We start from the raw sequence: 20,830 nt of genomic DNA on the forward strand, positions 1-20,830 counted from the left end.
CTTACTACCTCAATCCAGCCCACCAGGAACCCCCCCCCCCCACGCGCTCGGCCCATTCCTTGGCTTTGCCTCCGCATGGCCGCACCGACAGCGCGGGGCCACGTACAGGCTCTTCCACCGCGCTCGTCTCCCCTTCCCTTTCCCTGGCTCGTGGACCCACCATGCAGGTGCAGCACCACGCTATCGCCCCGCGGGTGACTTCCACCTGGGACCCGTCTGTCAGAACCATCAACTACCTCCGATCGTGGCGCGGCTCATGCGGACCTGCTCGGACCCGTGAAAAGCGTCGCTGACCGGAACAAACCGGGGGTTAAAACCCCAATCGACCTCCGCCCCATCCGCGCATTACCCAGTCCAAGGGCTGTGTGAACAAGAGCTCCACATCGGGATAAATTGCGCCGCCAGGAAAGCACCATCGCGTCACACCTCGGCCACCGTCAACTGTTGCGGTGGGTCGTCGGTGTGGTACTACAAGAGTCCGCCATAGCTCGCCAGAGAGTTCCAGAACCTCGCCTTGACGAATCCTTGACCGGAGCGCGCCCAATTTGCCGCCACCATCGAACTTCCGCCCATCGTCGTGGCCACGCTCCTGTGCCTCATTCCGTCGGTAAGAAACCCATCCAATCGACTCGCCTCGTCCTCCTCGTCGCGTAGTAGCAATCAATTTTAGTGTTGGGGACGCTTGGGCGGAGAATCGTGCGCACGCCGACGAACTCCCACCGTGGCTCTGGGGTGAGCCGCCGTGACCTATGCTGGGCGAGGGAGAAAGCTGGTGACCGTGGATCTCGGGATGGACGGTTAGGGTGGCTCTGCGCATAACCCTTTTCGCACTGGTTAACCGGAGCCGTTGATCGGTGCGTGAACGGGTGAGATCGTGCCCTCGCGTTAGGTTTGCGGATCAATCGTGGGCCGTTGGATCTTGATCCAATAGTCCATATAGCGTACCGGTTCGGATTGCCCCCAAGTCTAATCTGGGCCGTTCATTTGAGATCGTGCAGCTCTCGGCGATGAATACCCCTTCGCTGGGACACTTTTACGTAAGAGCCCCTCGATTTACTTAAAAACAACCCGCGGTCCACAGGGTTGTTCCCTGTGTCTTTGGTATCTTACCCCGTGACCCCTGGGTTTCTCTGGATTTGAGGCCCGATCCAGAGCTGTGTGAAATTGAGTAAATAAATTGGAAAAGGGATTTTTAATAGGAAAATAATTGCTAGAACTTTGATAATTCATAGAAAATGCATATAAACTCCAAATTAATCCATTCCAGTTTCTAAAATTTTGTAATTTTATTCTCTATCATCTAGAGCCTCTGTTTTGTCATGAAAACAGTAAGAAATTTATTTTCACTTAATCCTATTTAAAACACATGAAACCTTTGAAAATTCATAACTTAAATTCTATAACTCCAAAAATTATGATTCCTGTTCCTAGGATTTTATTTTAATGTGTAGAATATTACTGTGTGTTTTGTTTACATGTTTGGTGTGATGTTAATTTTCCTATATACTGTGCTTGTTTGTATTGTGGTGAGTAGAAGAACCCGTGACCGAGGATCCTAGTGAGCAGCAGGTTGAAGTAGCTGAGCAGGAGCTCATAGAAGGCAAGTTGTGCCCTTGACCACTTTTTACCCAATAATGTTCTTAATATCACTTATTCATGCATAGGTTAATTTTGATGGGACCCAATAGGTCACCCTAGATTGTTTATCTCATTACCTTGTTTACCCCTGAATCACTTGGGTAGTTTTGCTATTGCTTTACATGGTTTTGGGATAATCATTTATTATATCTATGTTCCAATTCTTGTTGTTATTTTATTTATGTTCATGTCAAGATCATTAATGTTAATTGGAACATAGAGCTTAACTTGAGAACCACGTGCCACCACAAGGGTTTGATGGGACGCCCTTGGCTGACTAATTAGAAAAGCTAGTGGAAGACTACCTTACCCGAAAGGGGCAAGGGCAGTAGGGGAGTGGTCAGTGTAGGGAGGTCCTTGGTTGATTTTGCTGCGATGGCGGTCAGGCAAGAACCCTGCATTGGAGCTTCCTATAAACTGTAGCGGGTTTTCGGAAGCTAGTGGAACTTTGTAAAGGCCTCGTAGTGTTGCCATGTCGCGCTTCCTAGGTAGAGGTGTACGAGATTCGCGACCCCTTGGCAGATGGGTAGCATGACTTGTGGGTAAAGGGTACAACCTCTGCAGAGTGTAAAACTGGTATACTAGCCGAGCTCACGGTCATGAGCAGCTCAGGACTCTCTGATGATTAAATTATGGAACTTAAATTCAATTTTGTCATTTGCATTGCATGAGTTTATTATTAATCTTGTTCAATTACTTTATTTAAGGTTTGGTATTTACTTACACTTAGTAACTGCTAATAAAATTTTGACCAACTACTTAAAAGCAATGCTCAGCTTTAACCATTCTCTTTGATAAGCCTTACACTCCATGAGCTCCCACCTTTGGTGAGTTCATGTCACATTATTCCCCACAACTTGTTGAGCGATGATCATGTGTGAGCTCACCCTTGCTGTCTCACCCCCCCCCCCCCCCACAGGAGAAGAGCAGGTGGTTCAGGAGGAGCCACAAGGCGAGGAGCATGATCTGATCTAGGTGGCGTTTCTCAGTTGACATTGGCGCCAACGATCCTTAGTTCATTTTACTTTTATCTTTTATTTTGTAATAAGTCTTCCGCTATGTAATAAATACTCTGATTATTGTGACATTTATCTCTATACACTCTGTTATTATATATGTTGTCTTCTTGGCGCATGTATGAGATGCATCGGGCTTTGTTCCTTAAGGCCGGGGGTGACAGAAGTGGTATCAGAGGAAATGTTGACTGTAGGACGAAACCTAGATAGAAATGGACAAACCCTCTCCTACTTACCTTACTCTGACTCATTCTATACTCATCTCATCTTGATCTTGTCTCACCTTTTGTTGTTCTACTCTGATCATTCTTACCTCCTCTATTCTAAGACAAGATGGGTTTCACACCTTGGAATCCTACCACTATGATCTTTTAAGAGATAGGGAACCCAAGACAAAATTTAAAACTATTTTCTTTATTTAAAAAAAGATTGGTTGATTGTGCTGATGATAAATGCCTGATTTACTTCTTTGATTGATTGAATTATTATAGATGGACATCTTAGCATGTACCACCATAAGGTATTGAATTAGCTATGGTAGGTAAGATATTAATCTGCTTAGCTAATAAAATCCCCCAAAGTAACCTGATTTGTAAATACCTGCCTTGTCTACTATTCTCTTACCATATGTATCTAACTCAGATGGTCAATACCAGGCGGGGTGGTGGAATTGATTTACCTCCCAATCGACACACTCGGAGGATATTTAGACAACCCCAGCCACAACCAGTAGAGATGGATCCTCCACCACCGCCTCCACCAGCAGGAGTTGACCCACTGGTTGCAGCTCAGATGAGGATGATGCAACAGATGGCGGACACTATGGCAGATATGCGTGCTCAGATGCAGCAGGAACGCCAGGAGATGCGCCAAGAGCGGGAGGATATACGTCGAGAGCTGTGCCAAGAACGAGAAGAGATACGTCAGGAAAGGAGGGCACAACAACAACAGCTGCAACAGCAAATGCAACAGCAACAGCAACAAGTACCACTGACTCCACCACCACCACCAGTTCCACCCCGTGATAAGCATAGGGAGTTCATGAGTCATAAGCACCTACATTCGCTAGCTCACCTGATCCACTGGACGCGGATGATTGGCTGAAGTCCGTTGAGAAGATGTTGAATATTGCACAATGCACTGACCGGGAGAAGGTTTTATATGCTTCTGGATGTCTGACGGACCCTGCTGCTGACTGGTGGGATTCATATACTGCTGCCCACGATGCTGCGGACACTATCACTTGGGTAGAGTTCAGTACATAGTTCCGGAATTATCATATACCAGCTGGATTGATGAAGATTAAGAAGAAGGAATTTCTGTCGCTGAAGCAAGGAAGTATGTCAGTCAGCGAGTACCGTGACAAGTTCATCCAATTATCCAGATATGCCCCTGACGAAGTTGCTGAAGATGAGAGGAAGCAGGAGCATTTTATTGAAGGACTTAGTGGACCACTGCAGTATGCTCTAGTGGCACACACATTTCCATCATTTCAGAGGCTGCTTGATAAGGCCCTGGCTATTGAACACAAGCGTGTTCAGCTGGGAGATTTGAAGAGAAAGGCTATATCCCAAGGACAAGGAAGCAGCAGTGTTCGTCCTCGCTACAGTTCACCCCAAGGTACACTAGTTCGCACTGGCGGAGGCCAGCGCCCAGTTCAGCAATCACCTCTGAGGACTCCACCTCCTCGACAGGCTACCCCTACTGGCACCCCGACGAAGTTTTCAGGACAGAGTCCAGGCACTACGTGTTTCAAGTGTGGGAAGACTGGACACTATGCAAATGTCTGCCCATAGAGGATTGCTACTACTCCAGTTCAGAACAGGCAGCAAACTCCAGGATCTGGCAAGGGATATTCTATCGCCAAGGTTAATCAAGTCAGCGTTGATGCTACTCCGGATGGTGCGGACATCGTGCTTGGTATGTTTTATGTTAATGTTATTCCTGCAACCATCTTATTTGATTCTGGTGCTACACATTCATTTATGTCTGCTAGATATGCCAACACAAATGAAATACCACTGCTAAATATGAGAAAACCAATGATAGTAATTACACCAAGGGCCTGTTGAGGCGAATCAAATGACACGTAGATTGACATTGACCATTATGGGTAGAGAATTTGGAGCTACTGCTATAATATTAGAGTCAAGCAGTATAGATCTGATCCTTGGTATGTCATGGTTAAGAAAGGCAAAGGCCGTTATAGCATGTGGTAGAGGTACCGTAGAACTCACTACCACTAAAGGAGAAAGATTTCAAGTTAATATTGCAGTAACCTCCTCATCCATGCGTGCAATGTTCTTTATACCTGAGGAGTTTGTTGGTGACAACATCCGGGTGGTTAGAGATTTTCCACATGTCTTTCCAGAGGAGTTACCAGGGATGCCACCTGATAGAGAAGTTGAGTTTGTTATTGATCTCTTACCTGGAACCGCCCCTATTTCTAAACGGCCATATAGGATGTCCGTAGAGGAGTTAAAGGAACTTAAGAAGCAGTTAACTGAGTTACAAGAGGCTGGGTACATTCGTCCGAGTTCCTCACCTTGGGGAGCGCCGGTTCTGTTTGTACAGAAGAAGGATGGATCACAGCGGATGTGTGTGGATTATAGATCTCTTAATGATGTCACTGTGAAGAACAAGTATCTGTTGCCCCGTATTGAGGATCTATTTGATCAGATGAGAGGTGCTAGAGTATTCTCGAAGATTGATCTCCGATCCGGTTACCATCAGATGAGGATTAGACCATCGGATATTCCCAAGACGGCTTTCTCGACTCGTTATGGATTATATGAGTTCACTGTTATGTCGTTTGGATTAACCAATGCACCAGCTTATTTTATGAACTTGATGAATAAGGTGTTTATGGAGTATTTGGACAGATTCGTCGTGGTATTCATCGACGACATTCTTATTTATTCCCAGAGTGATAGCGATCATGAGGAACATCTGAGGTTGGTGCTACAGAAGCTACGAGATAACCAGCTATATGCCAAGTTTAGCAAGTGCGAGTTTTGGATTGGCGAGGTGCCATTTCTTGGTCATATTATTTCTAATGGAGGAATTTCGGTGGATCCTGCCAAGGTTAAGGAGATAATGGAGTGGAGAGTACCCACTACAGTTACTGAGATTCGGAGTTTCTTGGGATTAGCAGGATATTATCGGAGATTTATTGAAGGATTTTCTAAGATTGCTAAGCCTATGACTTCGCTTTTGGAGAAAGGAAGAGAATTTAAGTGGGATGAGAAGTGCCAAGACAGTTTTGATCAATTGAAGAAAAGATTGATGTCGCCCCCAGTATTGGTTATGCCAGACCTACAGAAAGGATTTGATATCTATTGTGATGCATGTGGCCAAGGCTTAGGATGTGTGCTCATGCAGGAAGGACATGTGATTGCCTATGCTTCTCGTCAGTTACGCAAACATGAATTGAACTACCCTACTCATGACTTGGAATTGGCAGCCGTTGTGCATGCGCTTAAGATTTGGAGACATTATATCATGGGGACCAAGTGTCAAGTATATATGGATCATAAGAGTTTGAAGTATATATTCACTCAGAAGGATCTCAACCTTAGGCAACGCCGTTGGTTGGAGCTTATTAAGGATTATGATTTGGAGATTCACTATCACCCGGGCAAGGCAAATTTGGTTGCAGATGCCTTGAGTCGCAAGGAGCATGTTCATTCAGCTATTGTTGCCCAGCTACCCGATGAGATTGTTGAGGATTTCAGGAGACTTAACCTGGGGATAGTTACTCATACTGAAGGAGTTACTATTGATGTGGAACCTACTTTGGAGCAAGAGATCCGCAAAGGACAAATTGGTGATGCTAAAATAAAAGAGATCAAGGATCTGATTACTGAAGGTCGAGTTCCGGAATTTACGGAAGATGAGCAAGGCACTGTATGGTTCAAGGACAAGATATGTGTTCCTGGTATTAAAAGCCTTCGAGAGACTATTTTAAAGGAGGCCCATGATTCGGAATATTCCATTCATCCTGGTAGTACTAAGATGTATCAGGATTTGAAGCAGAAGTATTGGTGGTATGGATTGAAAAGAGATGTGGCTGCACATGTGGCTATGTGCGATGTATGTCAAAGAGTTAAGGCTGAACACCAGAGGCCAGCTGGACTACTGCATCCACTGAAGATACCCGAGTGGAAGTGGGAAGAGATTGGTATGGATTTCATTACTGGATTGCCTCTCACCCAGAAAGGATATGATGCTATATGGGTGATTGTGGATAGATTGACTAAAGTGGCTCACTTTATTCCGGTGAAGACTACTTATAAAGGTTCTCAGCTAGCAGAGTTATATATGGCTCAGATTGTGTGTTTGCATGGAGTACCAAAGAAGATCGTGTCTGATCGAGGTTCGCAGTTTACCTCAAGATTTTGGAGAAGCTTTCATGAGAATATGAGTACAAAATTGAATTTTAGTACGGCTTACCACCCTCAGACTGATGGACAAACTGAAAGGACAAAACAAGTATTGGAAGATATGTTGAGAGCTTGTGCACTTCAACATGGAGGAAGTTAGGATAAGAGTTTACCTTACGCTGAGTTCTCTTATAATAATAGCTATCAGGCCAGTCTGAAGATGTCACCTTTTGAAGCTTTATATGGGAGGAAGTGCAGGACTCCTTTGTATTGGGATCTGACTGGAGAAAGACAATTCTTTGGACCTGAATTGATTCAAGAAGCAGAAGAACAAGTTCGTATAATTCGAGAGAATTTGAGAGTGGCTCAAACCAGGCAAAAGAGCTACACAGATAATAGAAGAAGACCACTGGAATTTGAAGAAGGAGATTATGTGTACCTCAAGGTGTCACCACTTCGTGGAATGAGGAGATTCAAAGTTAAGGGCAAATTGTCCCCTCGTTATATTGGACCATTCCTGATCTTTAGAAGAGTTGGGGAGATGGCATACCAACTCGAGTTACCTGCTAGTCTATCGGATGTGCATAATGTGTTCCACGTGTCTCAGCTCAAGAAGTGTCTCCGTGTCCCTGAGGAACAGTTACCAATGGAAGAGCTTAGTGTTCAGGGAGATTTGACTTACACGGAGTACCCGATCAAGATTTTGGATACATTGACTCGAGTCACAAGGAATAAGGTGATAAATATGTGCAAAGTCCAATGGAGTCACCACGGTGAAGATGAAGCAACTTGGGAAAGAGAAGAAGAGCTTCACATAGATTTTCCCCACCTTTTCCCTAGATCTTCTTAAATCTCGAGGACGAGATTATTTTTAAGGGGGTAGGATTTGTAATACTCAAAAGTGAAATAAATGGATTGATATAATCTCAATAGTTTGTGGCCTCTACTATTCATCACATGTGATCAACACTAGTTAAAAATTTGACAATGTGAACAAAGAAACACATAAATAACCTGTGCATCATGCTGGATCTTATTTTGTGTGCATTTTATGTGACAATATAAAAATAACATAATGATGAATATAGTAAAAAGTCTAAAGTGGAATTTAAAACTTAAAAGAGATTCCAAAATTTAGAAAAGAGAAGCAAACAAATATCATGTGAAATAAAAAAATATAAATAATATATAAATATATTCCCAAATTAGAACTGGTCATGACATAATATAATCTGTGGATAAGATTTGCCACAAAACATTTGAATTTGAATTTGGAGCTGATTTGAATGGGAAATGGAAGGAAAATAAAAATAGAAAATAAAAAAAAGAACAAGTGTTGTTGCGCCTGGGCCTTACTACCTCAATTCAGCCCACCAGGAACCCCCCCCCCCGACACGCTCGGCCCATTCCTTGGCTTTGCCTCCACGCGGCCGCACCGACAGCGCGGGCCCACATACAGGCTCTTCCACCGCGCTCATCTCCCCTTCCCTTTCCCTGGCTCGTGGACCCACCGTGCAGCACCACGCTCTCGCCCCGCGAGTGACTTCCACCTGGGACCCGTCTGTCAGAACCATCAACTACCTCCGATCGTGGCGCGGCTCATGCGGACCTGCTCGGACCCGTGAAAAGCGCCGCTGACCGGAACAAACCGGGGGTTAAAACCCCAATCGACCTCCGCCCCATCCGCGCATTACCCAGTCCAAGGGCTGTGTGAACAAGAGCTCCACATCGGGATAAATTGCGCCGCCAGGAAAGCACCATCGCGTCACACCTCGGCCACCGTCAACTGTTGCGGTGGGTCGTCGGTGCGGTACTGCAAGAGTCCGCCATAGCTCGCCAGAGAGTTCCAGAACCTCGCCTTGACGAATCCTTGACCGGAGCGCGCCTAATTTGCCGCCACCGTCGAACTTCCGCCCATCGCCGTGGCCACGCTCTTGTGCCTCATTCCGTCGGTAAGAAACCCATCCAATCGACTCGCCTCGTCCTCCTCGTCGCGTAGTAGCAATCAATTTTAGTGTTGGGGACGCTTGGGCGGAGAATCGTGCGCACGCCGACGAACTCCCACCGTGGCTCTGGGGGTGAGCCGCCGTGACCTGTGCTGGGCGAGGGAGAAAGCTGGTGACCGTGGATCTCGGGATGGACGGTTAGGATGGCTCTGCGCATAACCCTTTTCGCACTGGTTAACCGGAGTCGTTGATCGGTGCGTGAACGGGTGAGATCGTGCCCTCGCGTTAGGTTTGTGGATCAATCGTGGGCCGTTGGATCTTGATCCAATAGTCCATATAGCGTACCGGTTCAGATTGCCCCCAAGTCTAATCCGGGCAGTTCATTTGAGATCGTGCAGCTCTCGGCGATGAATACCCCTTCGCTGGGACACTTTTACGTAAGAGCCCCTCGATTTACTTAAAAACAACTCGCGGTCCACAGGGCTGTTCCCTGTGTCTTTGGTATCTTACCCCTTGACCCCTGGGTTTCTCTGGATTTGAGGCCCGATCCAGAGCTGTGTGAAATTGAGTAAATAAATTGGAAAAGGGATTTTTAATAGGAAAATAATTGCTAGAACTTTGATAATTCATAGAAAATGCATATAAACTCCAAATTAATCCATTCCAGTTTCTAAAATTTTGTAATTTTATTCTCTATCACCTAGAGCCTCTGTTTTGTCATGAAAACAGTAAGAAATTTATTTTTCACTTAATCCTATTTAAAACACATGAAACCTTTGAAAATTCATAACTTAAATTCTATAACTCCAAAAATTATGATTCCTGTTCCTAGGATTTTATTTTAATGTGTAGAATATTACTGTGTGTTTTGTTTACATGTTTGGTGTGATGTTAATTTCCCTATATACGGTGTTTGTTTGTATTGTGGCGAGTAGAAGAACCCGTGACCGAGGATCCTGGTGAGCAGCAGGTTGAAGTAGCTGAGCAGGAGCTCATAGAAGGCAAGTTGTGCCCTTGACCACTTTTTACCCAATAATGTTCTTAATATCACTTATTCATGCATAGGTTAATTTTGATGGGACCCAATAGGTCACCCTAGATTGTTTATCTCATTACCTTGTTTACCCCTGAATCACTTGGGTAGTTTTGCTATTGCTTTACATGGTTTTGGGATAATCATTTATTATATCTATGTTCCAATTCTTATTGTTATTTTATTTATGTTCATGTCAAGATCATTAATGTTAATTGGAACATAGAGCTTAACTTGAGAACCACGTGCCACCACAAGGGTTTGATGGGACGCCCTTGGTTGACTAATTAGAAAAGCTAGTGGAAGACTACCTTACCCGAAAGGGGCAAGGGCAGTAGGGGAGTGGTCAGTGTAGGGAGGTCCTTGGTTGATTTTGCTGCGATGGCGGTCAGGCAAGAACCCTGCATTGGAGCTTCCTATAAACTGTAGCGGGTTTTCGGAAGCTAGTGGAACTTTGTAAAGGCCTCGTAGTGTTGCCCTGCCGCGCTTCCTAGGTAGAGGTGTACGGGATTCGCGACCCCTTGGCAGATGGGTAGCATGACTTGTGGGTAAAGGGTACAACCTCTGCAGAGTGTAAAACTGGTATACTAGCCGAGCTCACGGTCATGAGCAGCTCAGGACTCTCTGATGATTAAATTATGGAACTTAAATTCAATTTTGTCATTTGCATTGCATGGGTTTATTATTAATCTTGTTCAATTACTTTATTTAAGGTTTGGTATTTACTTACACTTAGTAACTGCTAATAAAATTTTGACCAACTACTTAAAAGCAATGCTCAGCTTTAACCATTCTCTTTGATAAGCCTTACACTCCATGAGCTCCCACCTTTGGTGAGTTCATGTCACATTATTCCCCACAACTTGTTGAGCGATGATCATGTGTGAGCTCACCCTTGCTGTCTCACACCCCCCCACAAGAGAAGAGCAGGTGGTTCAGGAGGAGCCACAAGGCGAGGAGTATGATCTGATCTAGGTGGCGTTTCTCAGTTGACATTGGCGCCAACGATCCTTAGTTCGTTTTACTTTTATCTTTTATTTTGTAATAAGTCTTCCACTATGTAATAAATACTCTGATTATTGTGACATTTATCTCTATACACTCTGTTATTATATATGTTGTCTTCTTGGCGCATGTATGAGATGCATCGGGCTTTGTTCCTTAAGGCCGGGTGTGACACCCTTGAGGTCAAGGAAGAAGCTGCAAGCACCCCGCCAGCACCACCGCCCTCTGAGGAGCTACAAGAGCCAGTCCCGCTTGAAGAAGAGTTTGACCCCGTGCTGCCATCTCAGTCGCTGCCAGAAGAAGTCATCAACATCAGCTCCCTATTGACCCATCCAGGAGATGTCTCAGATTGAAGCTGCCAGAAGAAGAGAAGCTGCCAGATCTGAGTTAGTATGCCCAGTCCTCTGCATGCATTGGGTAGTGAAGTTTTCTTCGCTTTGGCTAGAGCCCTGCATGTATGAGAGGTAATCGTGTAGACTCGTGTTTTGCAAAACTCTAATTGTGTGGCCTCCTAGGGCATTTCAAAATGAATTTCGCTTGATGTTTTCTCCCCTTTTGAGTGCATATGTGATGCTTTAACGTTAGTGCCCATAAGTTGCAATTAGCATAGTTCTCAATTCAGGAGCCAAGCAATAATAGTTATGCTTAGCCCCCGAATCTGAGTAGTCTGTGCTTTGGAAAAACTCTATTCTTCCCTTATTCAAAACATTTGATTTGTTTGTGCTTATCATTGCTGAGCTTGTGTGTTTTATTTCTTTTTAAGAAAGGTTTTCTCTAAAAACATAGATCACAAATTAGACCTAATCCTCACCTTATGCTTCCATTCTCATCTTAACCCATCTCAAGAGAAACGCACCTTGCCCAAGAAGACACCGGGAAGCTTACCCTTGAAGCCTGAAACAAGCTACAAAAGAAACATGTCCAGCTGCTCAGTCAAAAGGACCGACCGTGAGAATCAAAGCACTGCCCCTGAGTCAAAGTAAACAGAAAAAGAGGACAGAAGAAGTTATTACCATACAGAGAGGCAAAGATTCTTGGAACCAGAGACCACAAACATCAGGGTCATCGACCCCACCACTCACTCGTGGCCCCCGCACGCGTGCCCGCCTCCATGCGCACTACCACCGCCCACACCCCCCCTTTGCAGCGCACCCACCGCCACCATCATCGCCGACAACACCAGACCCCCCTCCCCTTGTCGCACCCGCTGCCACGTAGCACCTGCTCCATCACTACCACTCCACACCCTAGAGCACCACCTCGCATACCGCTCGCCTATAAAGCCCCCCACCAGCTCCCTCAATTCTTATTCCACTCAAAGCAAAACACTCCCGATAAAAATCCACTCTGCCAAATCGCAAGCAACTCCATTTTTCCACTCCCTCGCCCCTAAGATCACAATGCTTGGTGATTCTTGGGTTGAAGACTATTGCACATGGTTCATAGTCTTTGGTTTCCTCCAGTGTATGATAGTAATACTCTTTGATAGAATCCTCCAGTGGGAAGAGCAAAGAGAAAGAAAGAGGCAGTGAAAAGTGAAAAGTGAGAAGAGAAAAGAAGATAGTGAAGAGAAGATGAGAAGAAGGTTGTCCCAGAATCAACCCTGTGTCAGTCATCTCTCCGCAGCCTGGTCAAGCAGCAACAGCAGAAGGAGGCCCCGTAACACCCTTGTTATGAGGTACTTCAAGGAGTTAAAATCCCCAAGATTCAGGAGATCTACCCTCATTCATTTTAAGTGGGGTAGTATTCCAATAAGGTTCCTGTCATGGAGAAAAAGAAGAAGGCCTGTAGCAAGCTTGTGGAGGACCAGATCACCGAAGCTTATAAGTTTCTGGATGAGAAGTGGTCACCCAAGTTCCATTGATGAAGCACTCAATTATATGTTTGCAGAGATGGCATGAATTGTCTCCATAACTTAACAAGTCGATAACAAAGTTTCTTCGACGAATCTTTGTATCATATGCATAAGACATAAGAGAACAAAATCGATAACAAAGCTTCTCACAAGAATCTCTGCATCCTATGCACAAGGCATAAGAGATCTAAATGTCAAATTTTGTACTACGTATTTATATCATTCTATATCTATGTTTAATTATGGATTTTGCCGTCACTATTGTACTCACGCCGCTCGTCGTCGGGACCCTGAGCTGTTGAAGACTCATCAATTTGTGTTTCGTGACATCACACGAGGACATACCTAGTCAACTTTATAAATATATAACACAATCAATGATATTTTAGATATTTATGTCTTTCTATGCTTAAGTACACGTGAAAATGCAAAAGTGAATATCTGAAATGTCATTGAAATTAAGTCTAACATATTTTAAGTTGTATTTTTACGAAGTTAATGCTATAAATAGCAAATGTGCGGTATTGTCTGGAGTCCAAAAATCTAAATTTCTCTAGGTCTGCCGACTGTCGGATTGGAAACAGAAGATATCGGAACGTGAGTTCTTGATAGCTCTGTTCTTGATAGGGCCTGGGCCGAATCTCACAAATGCAGGCTGGAATGCTGGATTGTCAACCTCTGGAGCCCACGCTCCAACAGAAGCCTCCACCTCTGCGGTCATGAGGGTCATCTAACCTTTTCACAGCTCCAGCGAATGCACACAGCCGCCGTCGTTTCTTCGTCTTCCTCTCAGCGCCGGCGCTCCCACTCGTGCTCCCTCCCCCACTCGCGCTCGGCACGCAGGCCACGCGGCGGCGCTCAGGCTCGGGATATCAGCGACGGCGGGGCGGTCCCAGGCTTGTCGTCTTCGTCAGCGGCTCCCCCTCCTGCCTCTCGCCAATCGCCTCGCGCCCTCGCCTCTGGTTCTCCGCACACAGCCCGGCGACCCTGCGTGCGCCCCTACCGCCTCCGGTGGACCATCGACGGCTCCTGGCCCGGCGGCTGCGCTGCACGCCGCGCGCGGCCGGCGGGCAGCGGGAGCTAGCAGCCGCTGCTGCACCAAGGCGGTCGCGCCGCTTTGGGAGCGCTTTTGCCCCAAAGCGAAGCATTACCAGTCCGCTTAACGCTTCAGCGCGCTGAAGCGTGCGTTTAGTTCCGCTTTTTGGAACCCTGTGCTGACTTCTCTTTCGAGGATCTAGAGCGCACAATGATATTTTGCTAGCGTTATGCTCTTCAACTCGCCAAAATCAGCAAAACGAATAGGAGTACAGTTCCTATCAGTTGCAAGTGCAGACTGCTTTGGTCGAGATGTCTCTCCGACGCACTTTGCATCCCTGTTAAAGGAATGCAGGTCTGTGAATACAGTTCGTCAAATTCATCAGAAGATAATTGCTTGCGGCCTTCTTTCGTATCCATCATCTTTGTTGTCTGTGCCACTCGCACCACTTCCATCACATTCATATGTATCACCAAAATCTTTGGGCACCGGTGTTGTAGCTTCCTATCTTGCTTGTGGTGCTACGAAGGATGCTCTCTCAGTGTTGGAGCGTGTCACACCATCACCAGCCGTGTGGTGGAATCTACTCGTAAGAGAACACATCAAGGAAGGCCACCTTGATAGAGCAATTGGTGTATCTTGTCGCATGCTGCGTGCTGGAACTAAGCCAGACCATTTTACTCTGCCGTATGCGCTGAAAGCATGTGGAGAGCTACCTTCATACTGTTGTGGAAGAGCATTACATGGACTCATATGTTGCAATGGATTTGAGTCAAATGTCTTTGTCTGCAATGCATTGGTGGCAATGTATTCCCGCTGTGGTTCTTTGGAGGATGCCAGTCTGGTGTTTGATGAAATAACACGGAAGGGAATTGATGATGTTATCTCATGGAATTCAATTGTTGCTGCCCATGTTAAGGGTAGTAATCCGCGGACTGCATTAGAGCTGTTTTCAGAGATGTCAATGATTGTTCACGAAAAAGCTACAAATGAAAGGTCAGATATCATTAGCATTGTCAACATTCTTCCTGCATGTGCTTCTCTAAAGGCATTGCCTCAAATTAAGGAAATCCACAGCTATGCCATTCGGAATGGCACATTTGCAGATGCTTTTGTGTGCAATGCTCTGATTGATACCTATGCAAAGTGTGGGTCAATGAACGATGCGGTAAAGGTTTTCAATGTAATGGAATTCAAGGATGTCGTTTCTTGGAATGCAATGGTTACTGGATACACCCAAAGTGGGAACTTTGGGGCAGCCTTCGAGCTTTTCGAGAATATGCGCAAGGAAAATATCCCACTAGATGTCATAACGTGGAGTGCTGTAATTGCAGGGTATGCTCAGAGGGGGTGTAGCCAAGAGGCCCTTGATGCATTCCAGCAAATGATTCTTGATGGTTCAGAGCCAAATTCTGTCACTATCATCTCTCTATTGTCTGCTTGCGCTTCCTTGGGAGCATTGTCTCAGGGCATGGAAATTCATGCATACTCTCTGAAGAAGTGTCTTTTATCCTTGGATAATGATTTTGGTGGTGACGGTGACGGTGAGGATCTAATGGTGTACAATGCATTAATAGATATGTACTCAAAGTGCAGAAGTTTCAAAGCTGCACGCTCCATATTTGATTCCATACCTCGAAGAGAACGTAATGTGGTGACTTGGACCGTCATGATTGGTGGATATGCACAATATGGAGACTCAAATGATGCCCTCAAGATTTTCTCAGAGATGATTTCAAAACCATACGCAGTTGCCCCAAATGCTTATACAATTTCCTGCATTTTGATGGCCTGTGCACATCTGGCAGCTCTTCGTATGGGTAAGCAGATTCACGCTTATGTCACCCGTCACCATGAATATGAACCATCTGTGTACTTTGTGGCAAATTGCCTTATTGATATGTACTCAAAGTGTGGTGATGTTGATACTGCTAGAAATGTATTTGATAGCATGCCTAAAAGGAATGAAGTATCTTGGACTTCAATGATGTCAGGGTATGGAATGCATGGTCGTGGTAAGGAGGCTTTAGACATATTTGACAAGATGCAGAAGGCAGGCTTTGTTCCTGATGATATTTCCTTCCTGGTTCTTCTTTATGCTTGTAGCCATTCTGGCATGGTGGATCAAGGTCTGAATTACTTTGATATCATGCGCAGGGATTATGATGTAGTTGCCAGTGCAGAGCATTATGCTTGTGTTATTGACTTACTGGCTCGCTGTGGGCGATTAGATAAGGCATGGAAAACAATTCAGGAAATGCCAATGGAGCCTAGTGCAGTTATCTGGGTTGCATTACTTAGTGCCTGTAGAGTTCATTCGAATGTGGAACTTGCTGAATATGCTCTGAACAAACTGGTCAATATGAAAGCAGAGAATGATGGATCCTACACACTTATCTCCAACATATATGCTAATGCAAGGCGGTGGAAAGATGTAGCAAGAATCAGACAATTAATGAAGAAATCAGGGATTAAGAAGAGGCCAGGATGCAGCTGGGTCCAAGGTAAGAAGGGTACTGCATCATTCTTTGTTGGAGATCGATCACACCCTCTATCTCCAGAGATATATTCTCTTTTAGAGAGATTAATTGGCCGCATCAAGGTTATGGGTTATGTCCCCGAGACAAACTTTGCACTGCATGATGTTGATGACGAGGAGAAAAATAATCTTCTCAGTGAACACAGCGAGAAGCTTGCTCTCGCATATGGGCTCCTCACGACTTCCCCTGGTTGTCCCATACGGATCACAAAGAACCTTCGTGTTTGCGGTGATTGTCATAGTGCATTCACCTACATCTCCAAGATTGTTGACCATGAGATCATTGTACGAGATTCCAGTCGCTTCCATCATTTCAAGAATGGCTCTTGTTCCTGTGGTGGCTATTGGTGATACCTTGTTCTGTGAAAGCAGCAGGTGCAGAAGCAACACTAATGTTTTCCAAGTGAAAGAAATACTAATGTGATCATGACTTTTCTCAGGACTAATGTGTTCATGACTTCATTATAATGATTCACGCAGAATTCTGTTTACCATTATTTCTCTCTTTGTTTTTAGTTCTTCTGTGACATACACCTGCACTGGTGTTTATGTTGTTTGTCTCTCTTTGTTCATGTCTAATGCTGATATATTTGAAGGCATAATTCTTATAGATGATCTGCACAGTCCACTGTTGTTCATTCTCCTGAATAAGCCCTGCTGTTTGAGTTGCCATTAGAGGTTGATTCTTCTCTGATTAATAAGTGATAATTATCATCCTTGTATCAGATATTCGCGGTGCTTGTGTCATGATTTTCTAATGGCTTACGTTTCTACAGAAACTGAGCATATTTTTCCTTTGCAAATTTGAAGACTAATTATCTGTATCCTCTTTCTACCTTTCTTGAATGCAATGTTGTCTTTCTACATTTACTATAGCAAGCACCCAACCTTTGATCGATGGGCTGGAAATTTGTGTTTTTCTTTCATCAAAATTGTTTGTTTCGATTATTCATTCTCAAAGAAAACGGTATTTTTAGCCATTCAGTCTAATCACCTCACTATTGTCTTGTGTGAGACTTGGAGTTAATTTAATCCATAGGTAGTTCACTCAAATTCTGAAATGTAATTTAAATAAGGTTTGCTTCTATCAGTCGAATCTGTGAAAGTTGACATTTTTACTAAGGCAGCAATTTGTATAATTGCTAAACTTCTCCGCAAGCAGGGGTGGATTCAGGCCCTGGGCCACCTGGGCCATGACGTAAATGCCTAGGGTTTCAGAGATGAACAGGGCAACTCATGAGCTGGGCAGCGGGAGACAAGCGGCGCGTGGGAGCGGGAGCGAGGTGACGAGCGGGCGGCACGGGCTGCAGGCCGACGGCCAACGGGACTCGGGAGCCTAGCCCAGAGCCACAAGATAACGCAGGCGGGAGATACTAGCGCGTGCAGCAACCAGGTCTAGAAGAAAGGAAGCCCAGCTTTATCCTGGAGCCAAGAAGCCGAGGTGAGATTGTGGTTGGACTGGAAGGTAGGCGGAACTTCAAGGCGAAAGAAGCAGAGATTTAGCAGTTGGAAACTGATATTTGTTTTGTGCCGTAGGGAGCGAGGGAGCAGCCAGGCATGGAGGAGCCTGTTCCGGCTGATCCCCAAGATTTTCTTGAAGCCAAGGAGATCAGGTTCAGGTGCCTGCTTGTCTCAATTCATGTTACTGCATACAAAATCTTGCTGATTTCAACTGTTTTTTTTTGCCCCTGAAGAATCGTTTTCTCGAGTTCTCGTGGCTTATCCATCCTTTTATCTGTTTCTCACTTTCTCTGTTCTTGGAAGACGCTAATTTCAGCTCAGTTCTCTGCAAATTTCTCTGTAATAAAGTTTATATAGCTATGTAGTTAGAATCACACTAAACACTGTTAACTTTAGCAAATTTCTTAGAATATGTTAATCACGCATTCACACACCCGTGCTACTAAACTGCTATTGGTAGCTAACAAACCATTTGGTGGTTCACGGCACTGGTCATTTCAATTCCTCGCACTAGTTCAGTTGTAAGTGAGATCTCATGAGCTCGAAAATCTCAATCCTTGGATGTTTACAGACAACATGCCATTGTTCACTTTTAATTTAATTTTAGTGTTCTGCAGGGATCAGATATGAGCAATAATAATCTTGAGGCAGTGACACTCCTTATAATCTTCCTTCGAATCTCCAGAGCTTGTGAGTCATTTAGTTATGTTTATATGTGTACTTAACTATTCCCATTTATGTTTTAAAAATATTTTTGGGGGTCTTACTTACCTGCTATTTAGAAATCTTGTTGTAAATAACTTCATGTGGGACAGTACCTTACTCCATCTTCCCCTTACTGACTTGTAAGTTCATCCTTACCACCTACTCTATTTACAAGTTTACGTTCTTAAACCAACATTTAGCAATCTTTGCAGAAATGTCAAAAACAACCAATTCACCGGTTGAGTACCTGATAAACTAAAGGGGATCGATAATCTCCAATAAGTACCTTTACTGCAACAGTTGTGGTGACTTTTATTTGACACACTATGTTTTGTATAAAACCGGCTCAGGGCTTTTTTAAATCCTAGATCCGCCACCGTCCGCAAGGGTGAAGCAGCTGTCCTTCCTAAGGTTATGCCCTTTGTTCCTAGTTCTTCTCTGCTTTAGTTTATTATGTATGTCTAAAGGTATTTCTTTTTCAAATTTAGTTGTCATCAGCTGTTTGAGGATTTGTTAAACTGCTGGTCAAATTTCTTAGCTGTAGAATGGATGAAAGGGAGGAGAGCGCTCACATCCGGTCGACCGGTCGTTTTGGTGGAACGGGAGCATTTCAACTATTTATGGTAAATTTTTATATGGAGACTCTAGTAGCCGCTCCGGTCCTCTTTTATTGGAAACCAAACATCCAAAAATAGGAATGTAGTCACTTCATTCTCCTTCACTCCTCAACCAAACACACCCAAAGCCAGGAGCCAGGATCTAATTCAATTGGTGCATCATCTATTCATCTAGAATGTCATCCCAAGCCAGGCTTCTTTGCTTTGTGGTGACTGCCATTGCAAAGCTAGCAACATGCCATATTGAGTTGCTTCGGGAAGCACGGGTGTCATTGGGTAAGGTACTGACTTGATCCTTGTTGTGTAGGGTAGATGATCAGTGCATCCATCATTAAGTATGTTACTTCTCACAGAGCATCTTAATTGCTTCATTTCCTGCAGTTTGCTCGTTCCCGAACCTCAGACAGGAGAGTCTGGCAATGGGCCTGTGACTATTTAGGGCTCATGAATGAACCAGCCATCTGTTTATCAGTACTGGGACCGTCCACTGCCCAAGGTAATGGTCCTGGTGTTGTGCATTGGCGTGGAGGAGGAACAGCGATGGTAGTTCACGTTCCTTTTTTACCTTTTAGCAGAGCAAAAAGGTAAAAATTCTGCAAGCACTTCTTTAGTTAAATGTGGAATAAGCATCCTTTCATATTCTTTAAGGGAGCTGTATATATGCTTACAATCTGAGCACAGCGATGTGAAATATTTGCACTTTGACTGAGGTACTAAAACTGAAGTGTCATAGCATCAAGGGGAGACACTAGCTAAACAAACCTGTTGTTTGCTTATGTAAAATATCATGCTTGTTTTGTATCTATTGGTAGTTCATAATATTATCTTATATAGAAAATGCCAAAGTTTGTATTGCAGGTCCACCGTTTCATGATTTTCATTTACCGACCTCCTCCCAACAAAATGAAGATCGGTTCAGTCTGGCATGATTTCTCTAGCAGAATGCCTTGTGCATATATATAGCGACCTTATTTTGTGATCGTAGCGACGTAGCATGCTGAAGATCCAAGCTCCTTTTCGAGAAAAGGTCTGGTCTGGACATCCAAGCAGAGAGTCTTGTACACATGGTTGACTATTTCAGAGGCACACTCAGGTGCACCCGTGTTTGTACATGGAGCGCCTGATTGGCTAATTGGATGAGCGTCGCGTGGCTTTACGCTGCAGCTGCTCGTGCAGTCTCTGCCTTGTGTATATAGGAACCAAACACTGTCATGCGTCATAAAGATTAAAGAGCTGTTTTGTATGAAATACATGCTCAGATGTGATACCTGGTGACGAAATCTCAGACATCGAGTTGGCATTGCTAAGGAATGAAGCCATATTATATTACTCAGCAAGTCAGCAGGCATGCTTATCCTGCCGAGATGAGTGGCATTCCATGGCCATATCACTATAATAGCACTTATAAAAATTAATCTTGCTATGATAATTACTAAACAATGGTATAATATGCTAATATTTCTTGATTTTTACTAATATTGAATTAGAAAAATGGATGAACTCGTTTTTCTTGACAGGTAGCGTATGAGAGAATATTTTTTCTGTCAAAGATATTTACATTCAATTCATCTACGAATTAAATACCGCTAGACTGGAC

General features: G+C 44.4%; 1 protein-coding gene across 14 annotated transcripts; it reads left to right on the forward strand.

Moving 5' to 3' along the window:
- The first annotated feature begins 13,567 nt into the window (after window positions 1-13,567).
- Window positions 13,568-20,562, forward strand: LOC100384813 (uncharacterized). Of its 14 annotated transcripts, none has more exons than XM_035963562.1 (7): window positions 13,568-16,825; window positions 17,613-17,891; window positions 17,987-18,069; window positions 18,529-19,239; window positions 19,409-19,514; window positions 19,615-19,817; window positions 20,080-20,562. In XM_035963562.1, the coding sequence occupies exon 1, from the start codon at window positions 14,141-14,143 to the stop codon at window positions 16,799-16,801; it is 2,661 nt and encodes an 886-aa protein (XP_035819455.1). In that variant the 5' UTR covers window positions 13,568-14,140; the 3' UTR covers window positions 16,802-16,825; window positions 17,613-17,891; window positions 17,987-18,069; window positions 18,529-19,239; window positions 19,409-19,514; window positions 19,615-19,817; window positions 20,080-20,562. The 14 variants fall into 14 exon arrangements, with proteins under 14 accessions (XP_035819455.1, XP_035819456.1, XP_008662271.1 ...); XM_035963563.1 differs by having other exon boundaries at window positions 19,409-19,509; XM_008664049.4 differs by having other exon boundaries at window positions 18,529-18,601; window positions 18,694-18,756; window positions 18,829-19,514; window positions 19,615-20,562.
- The last annotated feature ends 268 nt before the right edge of the window (window positions 20,563-20,830 follow it).

Source organism: Zea mays, chromosome 10 (genome assembly GCF_902167145.1).
Source record: "Zea mays cultivar B73 chromosome 10, Zm-B73-REFERENCE-NAM-5.0, whole genome shotgun sequence".
NCBI classification, from domain to species: Eukaryota; Viridiplantae; Streptophyta; class Magnoliopsida; order Poales; family Poaceae; genus Zea; species Zea mays.